The sequence below is a fragment of the Calidris pugnax genome, unplaced genomic scaffold (assembly GCF_001431845.1).
Source record: "Calidris pugnax isolate Ruff unplaced genomic scaffold, ASM143184v1 scaffold9, whole genome shotgun sequence".
Classification (NCBI taxonomy): domain Eukaryota; kingdom Metazoa; phylum Chordata; class Aves; order Charadriiformes; family Scolopacidae; genus Calidris; species Calidris pugnax.
The window spans coordinates 1555781-1563775 of NW_015090778.1; the positions used below are offsets into that span (position 1 = coordinate 1555781).

At 50.9% G+C, this 7995-nt stretch overlaps 2 protein-coding genes across 2 annotated transcripts; one reads left to right on the forward strand and one right to left on the reverse strand.

Moving 5' to 3' along the window:
• The first annotated feature begins 16 nt into the window (after positions 1–16).
• DCXR (dicarbonyl/L-xylulose reductase) lies at positions 17–2891 on the forward strand. Its single transcript, XM_014952414.1, has 6 exons — positions 17–179; positions 1229–1271; positions 1587–1686; positions 1836–1900; positions 1999–2116; positions 2595–2891. Exons 3-6 carry the CDS (start codon positions 1602–1604, stop codon positions 2696–2698), a joined length of 372 nt encoding a protein of 123 aa, XP_014807900.1. The 5' UTR covers positions 17–179; positions 1229–1271; positions 1587–1601; the 3' UTR covers positions 2699–2891.
• On the reverse strand, positions 2882–7835 carry LOC106894005 (ras-related C3 botulinum toxin substrate 3). Its single transcript, XM_014952423.1, has 5 exons — positions 5966–7835; positions 5583–5700; positions 4918–4980; positions 4320–4479; positions 2882–3981 (listed from the first exon to the last, which is right to left on the reverse strand). The coding sequence occupies exons 1-5, from the start codon at positions 6139–6141 to the stop codon at positions 3851–3853; spliced, it is 648 nt and encodes a 215-aa protein (XP_014807909.1). The 5' UTR covers positions 6142–7835; the 3' UTR covers positions 2882–3850.
• Between the last annotated feature and the right edge of the window lie 160 nt (positions 7836–7995).

Genomic DNA, 7995 nt, shown 5'->3' on the forward strand with positions numbered 1-7995 from the left:
CCCCCACCCCCTCCCGGTCCGCAGTGCCCCGGTATCGAGCCGTTGTGCCTGGACCTGGCCGACTGGGACGCCACGGAGGCGGCGGTGGCGGCGGCGGGGCCCTTCGAGCTGCTGGTGAACAACGCGGCCGTGGCCGTGCTGCAGCCCTTCCTGGAGGTGACACGGGAAGCCCTGCAGCGGTGAGTGACCGGCCGGACAGGGGGACAGCCGGACAGAGGGACAGCCAGACACCGGCACAGCCGGACAGAGGGACAGCCAGACACCGGCAAGAAGAGCAGCCGGTGCTCAGGCACCAGCCACACACACTGTTAGCAATGCCCAGCAGTCACCTTCCCGATGGGCTTTTGGTTGCCACAGCTTCTATCCCCTTCCTTCTCTCAACTTTCTTCTCTTGTGATTCTTTTTAAACTCCTTTTCTTCTCCTGACTGTCTCTTAATGCTTTGTGTAACCACTGCTGGCCCCGTGACCCTCAGGGGAAGCCAAGGAAAGGGCCGATGCTCCTCTGCGCTGTCACTGAGTAGCCAGACCCTGTGGTTTCACCTCTGGGATGGTGGCCAGCCCGTGCCATCACCCCGTGCCATCATCACCCCGTGCCATCAGCCCACCCAGGAGAAGGGGGCTTTGTGTTGTTAGTCCTGCTCAGAGCTTCCAGCCCAGCCTCTGTTAAATTGAAAGGCAGCCGTTGGTACCACAGGTCAGTTAGAAGACAAAACCAGGTTAAAGATGTATAAGACTGTCATAGCAGGAAATGAAATTTGCTTACTGCAAGAAAATGCCATCTTTTTTTTTCTCAAAAGATCCATAGTTCCAGGTGGGGGTGAGCGTAAGGACATGGGATATGGAGAGTCGACGGGTGATGCTTTGTCCTTGCATTAAGAGTGGCTCTTGTGGGGCTGTAATAAAGGATTCATTTGTGACCAGAATATAAATATGGAGTCTACCAGGACCATTCTGCAGAACTAGAAGGTAAAACCTCACCAAGGAAGGACTTCGTGGCAAATAGAAGAAAAGCTGCTTCTACCCATCTCGCAGCAGGTTTATTTGCTCTTCCAAAGCCTTGTGAAGGGTTTGATTGACCTGAGAGTCATCACTGGCTGAGGCCCAGGGCTCACTGTTTACACTTTAATAGAGGAACTACATTACTCTGCTAAAGATCAGAGTCCTGCTGAAGATCAGAGTCCCACCAGTGCTCCCCCAGTGTAACTTTTACATTTGATTTATTTGTAGGTCTTTTGATGTGAATTTTGGGGCCGTGCTTCATGTTTCCCAGGTGAGGATGAACTGTCACCGCGGTCATCTCCATGAACAGCGGTGACTGAGTTGTTCTGCACAGCAGGGACAAGTGTCCACTGCAGGGGCTAAAGGGGCTGTGACCCAAAGGTACCCTGACAGCAGCTCCTCCTCTTGCTCTCTTGCTTTGACTCAACCCCTTGTAAGTGGGAGGCAGCGAGGACTTATTTCCTCCAGGTTTTTTTGCTCTTTGGGCTCCCATAATGGCCCAGCAAGATTCCTACTGACTGAAACGATTCATTTCTCCTGTTATGATTGTGGCATCCCTGTGGCTTCTTTTCTTCCCCTTCCCCAGATTGTTGCTCGGCAGATGATTGCCCAGGGGGTGCCAGGTGCCATTGTCAATGTCTCCAGCCAGGCATCTCAGCGGGCTCTGCGGGACCACACCGTTTACTGTAAGCACGTCCAGGTTTAGCAGTGCCCCTCTCCTTTCTGATCAGCTGGAGACCCAAAGCCACCCAGCTGCTGGCTGCCAGTACTTGTGTGTGCTCCACAGCCAGTGTGATGCACTTAAACACCTCCTGTTTTTCCCCTTCTCTTGAAGGTTCCACAAAAAGTGCTCTGGATATGCTGAGCAAGGTAATGGCAATGGAGCTGGGACCCCACAAGGTAGGATTCTTTTCCAGAGAAAGAAAAGTATGAACTCTGAACCCGAGGGTTTCCTCTCGGAGCAGTCTGGGTAGATTGTTTGTTGCTCTTGGTCCCAGATTAGGGTGAACACTGTGAACCCCACGGTGGTAATGACCGACATGGGAAGAATTAACTGGAGCGACCCCCAGAAATCTGCTGCCATGATTAACCGGATCCCGCTGGGAAAGTTTGCAGGTGAGTGGTGTAGGTTTGTCGCCAGGCTGGGCTTTTCTGCTTCTGATTAGAGGGATCCAAGCCTTCCCTCTAATCGACATCACAGCCACTTGCTGCTTTTGTGGGGAAAGTCACAACTGCTGAATGGCTGTGGCTGAATTCCTGAGGGATGTGACGAGGACAGGGTGAGAACCAGCCTTATCTCCCCTCTTCTACAGCCTTCTTGTCTTAGGACAAGACTCTACTGTTCATAAATATGAGTGGGAGGGGAGCATAGGTGCCTGCTGTGAACTAAGTGTCACCTGGTCACAACAAGGACTTTTTGATGGCCAGCTCTCAGCCACACTCCCCCGTACAGTGCATCAAGCACCGTTTGGGGGCAAAGATATTTCCCTGCTCCAATTCCATGTAGAGGTCAAAGACATAACTTTTGGGAGGCTTATTTTTTTTCTAGTACAATTTAAGGGGTGCATGGGATGTTCTCTGTGTTTGATTCCAGAGGTGGACGATGTGGTGAACAGCATTCTCTTCCTGCTGAGCGACCAGAGCGCTATGACAACGGGCAGCTCACTGATGGTTGATGGGGGATTTCTTGTCTCCTAAGATGACACCTGCATTTCATACCTGGCCTTAATTTTCCTACTAGTACCGCATAGATGTAAACTGGATAGAAAACAATGACACAGACCCAGTCTGGCTGGAGAAGAGGGGCAGCAGGGCTGGAACCTGTATGAGAAGCGAGGCAGAAAATTACCTTAAGAAGGCTGCTATATAATAAAGCTCACATACGCCGTCATGGAGAATGTTTATTGCACCAAATAAGGTTTTATCTTGTCACTCTACATGATGATTAGAAATCGGACCTGTCTTTCTTCCAACCCTATTCCCCCCCCCACAACCCTCCAGAAGCTCTCCCTGTTCCATCCAAATCCGTAGAGCCCGCCTGCACTCTCAGTGGGAAGGGAAAGAAGAAGTTAGCAGACTCCTCATTGCTTCCTTTGCCGTCTTTAGTAGAAAAAAACAAAACAGAGGCAACAACCACAGCCCTGCTCTGCAGAGACTGGATTTGGGGGGGGGGGGGGGGGGGCGCAGCACCACGCTGTCCTAGGGTGTGCACACATAAAAAGGCAAATACATGGATTGCACAGAGCTGTTTCACTCACTGAGTTTGGCTAGTACCCAATAAAGCACCTAATGATTAGTTCTTCAGCTTATACCTTATTTACTTGGCCCCCTTCCGGGGCTGGTTAGGATTTAACAGTCTCAGGCACGTATCTGCTAGAGCACCAGTTTGTTAACTGTTAAGCCACAGAAGGCTGGGCAAGGAGACCCTACTGCTCTCCCAACTGCTCTTGTCATTCAGCACCGTTCGTATCCGCTCCCTCCCCGCTCCCACAAGGATCTTCCCCGCCTGTTTCACCTGCAGGTTGAAACCAGGGGTTTCCAGGACAGGATGGATGTCTCAGCCCTTTCAGCGTGGAGTTCAGGAGAGCCAAAACAGCCTGTTGCCCCGAGGAGCCACCTTGCCTTCCCCATTGTACCTCCCCTGGGAGCTGTACAGCCCCCAGCTAGTCTCCTGCCCCCGCTGCCCCTTCACATCAACACTGACGTTAAATCAAAGAGACATTTAAAAAACACTGACTTCGTACATGATGAAGGGCCCTACACATCCCAGCCCCCTCCAGAAACACCCAGCTAATATGCAATCTGTCAAGAGGACGACAACATGCTGAGCCAGCACCCAGGCCACAGCCCTCAAAACACGGTGCACTTTTTGCCAGGCTTCTTCACGGGCGGCGGGCAGAGCACGGCCCGGATGGCTTCGTCAAACACCGTCTTCAAGCCCCGCTGCGTCAGGGCAGAGCACTCGAGGTACTTTACCGACCCTAGGGGGAAAGAGAGCTCCAGCTCAACCACTCCAGTCCTGCCAGCACATAACTGTCTCCCTCACCCACTCCAGAACAAAGAGCTCAATGCCACGGAGATCTGCCAGCACACGAGACTCACCAATCTCCCGAGCCATGGCCAAACCTTGGGGGTAGGTGATGGGGGCCAGTTTCTTATCACGTAACCTTTCAATGGTGTCCTTATCATCCCTCAAGTCCAGCTTGGTGCCCACCAGGATGATAGGTGTATTTGGGCAATGGTGTCGGACCTCAGGGTACCACTGGAACAGAGAGGCACAGCTCAATGCCACGGAGATCTGCCAGCACACGAGACTCACCAATCTCCCGAGCCATGGCCAAACCTTGGGGGTAGGTGATGGGGGCCAGTTTCTTATCACGTAACCTTTCAATGGTGTCCTTATCATCCCTCAAGTCCAGCTTGGTGCCCACCAGGATGATAGGTGTATTTGGGCAATGGTGTCGGACCTCAGGGTACCACTGAAACAGAGAGGCACAGTAAGAGAAGTAGCTATACCAGGAGATGCAACTATGAGGATGCATCTACGACTAGGAACAAGGTTTTTACTACTATCTGACATGGTGGCAACTTCTGCCTACAGTAATAACGAAGGCACTGAGACATGGAATCATGACAGACAGTGCCAGCCAACTCTGCACGCCCGTGCTTCCCTTAAGTGCTTTTTAGCTTCTAGAACTTCCCTTGTCTTATTTAAGATGCAGATTCAAAAAGGGAAAAACTTAGCCAAAGAAGTCATGAATAAAAAATAGGCCCCTCTGAAAACCTGCAGACTATGACTTTCCCTCATCAAAACATGACTTCTAGAAATTTTGGACTGTAGGTGTGGTGCTGGATGGGGCAGGGGACTTCACTGGCTCCTCCCTTCCACTTTTTCACCCAGAAGGAGAATACTTTACCTTGGCTCTGACATTTTCAAAGGAGGCTGGACTCACAAGGGAGAAGCAGATCAAGAAAACATCCTGTGCAGAAACAAGAGGGTCAGGCGTGTAAAAGGAAAAAACTATAGAGAGTATGGAGGGAGGGTGGGGAGGGATCTTATAGAGGACAACCTCCTCCCACAAGTAAGGACTGTGGCTCTAAGAAATTTGTCCCCATTAAGGGTGCTAAACTAATTCAGAGAGGGAAGGAATGGACTTTGAGTGTATGACCTCATCTTCTTTTACAGCCACAAATAGCATAACAATGCTGTGGGCTTCACCCGTGGTAGGGGGTCACGCAGGAATTGCTACAGGCAGGGAAACACCACTAGTGCAGCCCAACAGCGACCCGTCCCACCAAGAGAGAACAGGAACATTGAACGTGGCTCAGCTGCACAGCAGCCCCACACCATTCCTTTCACTCAAGCCTCCCTGTGGCACACGTAACTCTCCAAACACCATTACGAAGCAGGGACTACAACAGGACAATCTCTTTGGAGAAATTCAGCTGTGATACTTCTTACCAGAATTATAGCTACAGCTGCAGAAACTTGGATTTTCCTCAAAGGAGAGCCTGGCTGTCCTTGGGAGCCTCCCTGTCCCCAAGAGGGAGCAGTTATAAACCAGTCCCAGCCCAGACTCACCGTCTGTGGATAGGAAAGAGGCCGCAGTCGGTCATAATCCTCTTGTCCTGCTGTATCCCAGAGGCCTAGGTTCACTGGCTTTCCATCTACCATCACATTGGCAGAATAGTTATCAAACCTGCCAAGGAAGAGTCCCCATCAGTGACAATCTTGTTTTGACCCACACATCTCTCTACATAAAGTCCAAAGGGGCAGTGAATGAGGAGAGGACACTGCAATGCAGTTCCAGTGGGGACAGCCTGCCCTCTGTACACACACAGCCGTACCACCAGCATCCTCCTCGGGTGTGAGGTTTCCAGTCTTCTACAGCCTTCTCCACACCTACAAAACCAACTTTTACAGGTGCATACAGAGCAAAAAAGCAGCTGAAGGCCAGTACTCACACAGTGGGGATGTATTCTCCCGGAAAGGCATTTGTGGTGTAACTGATCAGCAAGCAGGTCTTCCCTACAGCTCTGCAGGGGGTAAGAGTGACAAGCATAAAGAAGGGTACAGCAGGAAGCACTGTAAAACTCACCCTTTCCCCACCCAAAAACCAGGCCAAATAAAAAGTTATCATGTGAGAAAACAAACCTGTAGCAGGTTAGATTTCTCTAACTGTTGGGGACCAGGCTTGAAGTGACAATGTGCACTTGCCTGGGCACTTACCCGACCCTGCTCTCTCCCACTCCTTTTCCCCACCCATTCACCCTCAGCAAAACACCAGGCAAAACATATTTTTTCCAGGAACCAGAAGAGAGGGAATAAATAGGGGTTCTCTATTGGGCTCAATACACCCGTAATAATCTAGCAAAATGGATAAACAGCGAGGTGAAAAAATATGCAACAACACAGACTTGTTCAAGCTCTTCAGATACAGGAATTCAATGCCAACAACTACAAAGGGGGAAAAAAAATAAGCATCCATAAAGAAAAATGAAGTTTAAAATTGACCACTGCTAGTTTGGAAAAAGATTTTTAGCACCAGTGCAGATCACTGAAATTATCAGCTCAAGGGCTCTGCTGAAGGCGGAGGGACTGGTCAGCCTGGGGGTGGCAGGTTAAGGGTATGAGCTTTAGTTCACCTGTAGGAGAAGGGGAAAGCCTACTTGTAGGGAAAGAGGAGTACGAAGAGCGCTAGGAGTGTAAATCAACTATTTATCACTGTGAAAGCTGTAAACTGCAGAGAATCTTCCAGAGAAGCAGATTGTGACAGGGACTGCTGTCTGTGAGGTACCCGAGTTGAAGCTGAAGAGCCAACAGAGATGAGTCTCCTCTACCCAACTCTGTAACTGGAGGGACATGAGGAAACTCTTCAGGAGTATGAGAGAGCCCAGGGGAGCCGCAGTCCTGCACCAGGATGACACAAAAGCGCAGCGAGACACACTACAGTAAAGCACCCAGCTCTTCCCTGGGGTCCCCTCTCTTGGAGAACAGGGAGGTGTGTGAGGAACCACTACAGTGACCAGCTGGACCTTCCTCTTCAACCATGGCCTCTCTTCCACCAAACAAGGAAGTCGCACAATTCACAGCAAAACCACATATCTACAATTAAAGTGTTTTGGTACCCAAATTCATTTAGTCTTTGTACGGTCAACTTGGTCTTAAAGCAAAACACTGGACTTCCAAGCCTTCATCCGAAGCCCCTTTCCGACACGCTGTGCTCCCCATCGTTGCTCTCCCCTCTGCAATAAGGTAGTTTTGGTGGGTGGCTCTTTCTCCTGCTCCCCTCTTTGGCACCCACAGGGTGGAACCCAGGAGGCCTCACTCCAAATGTGCATTTTGAGGGGGTGGCATGAACAGAAGGTGGGAAAACCAGTCCCTGCCTAAGCCCAGTTCATGTTCAGTTCTCTGCACCTCAGCTCTGTGCTCGCTGTAGCCATCAGAAAAGCAAAGAGGAATTATGAGGTAAAATATGCAGGCCAAGCTTGGAAAAGTTATGAAGCACCATAAATCTCCTGCATGCCTGCATCTTGCATACAGATGTGTTCTCAGAAAAAAAAAAAAAAAGGCATATAGGGAAAGCCTAAAGAAAAGAACAAGAAGGATGACGAGAGGCACATGGTGAAATCAGTACCAGCAATGTATTTCACCTTAGGACGCAAACAACAAAAGGAGATACGAGAGAAACCTGCGAACATCAAGATTTTTTGGGTGGGCTTTGCCATGAATCACGCTCCTATGATGAAAATTAACCAAAACGCTGGCACCCAGTGACATAAAGAGGAGACGGGTGTAAAGCCCGGGAAGAGAAGGTGTTTGTGCTCCAGGAGCACGGCACTGGCTGCGGAGCCGAAGGGTGTGAAGAGACGGAGACCCGAAGTGATGAGGGGGAGCGCCGGGCCGGGCCGCGGCGAGGCCCCGATCTCCGGCCGGGCGCCCGCTTGGGCCAGGCCCCGCCGCCGGGCAGGGCCCAACGCCCCGGCTGCTGGCC

What these genes read in the sequence shown, in the direction of transcription:
- LOC106894005 (XM_014952423.1), bottom strand. Translation starts at nt 6,141, where the DNA reads ATGATAACTTTTTATTTGGCCTGGTTTTTGGGTGGGGAAAGGGTGAGT. An exon ending in GGAGAATACATCCCCACTGT is followed by an intron (nt 5,701 to 5,965) that starts GTGAGTACTGGC and finishes CTTCCTTGGCAG; the next exon opens with GTTTGATAACTATTCTGCCA. An exon ending in GGCCATGGCTCGGGAGATTG is followed by an intron (nt 3,982 to 4,319) that starts GTGAGTCTCGTG and finishes CTTTCCCCCTAG; the next exon opens with GGTCGGTAAAGTACCTCGAG.
- DCXR (XM_014952414.1), top strand. Translation starts at nt 1,602, where the DNA reads ATGATTGCCCAGGGGGTGCCAGGTGCCATTGTCAATGTCTCCAGCCAG. An exon ending in GCGGGACCACACCGTTTACT is followed by an intron (nt 1,687 to 1,835) that starts GTAAGCACGTCC and finishes CTTCTCTTGAAG; the next exon opens with GTTCCACAAAAAGTGCTCTG. An exon ending in TGGAGCTGGGACCCCACAAG is followed by an intron (nt 1,901 to 1,998) that starts GTAGGATTCTTT and finishes TCTTGGTCCCAG; the next exon opens with ATTAGGGTGAACACTGTGAA.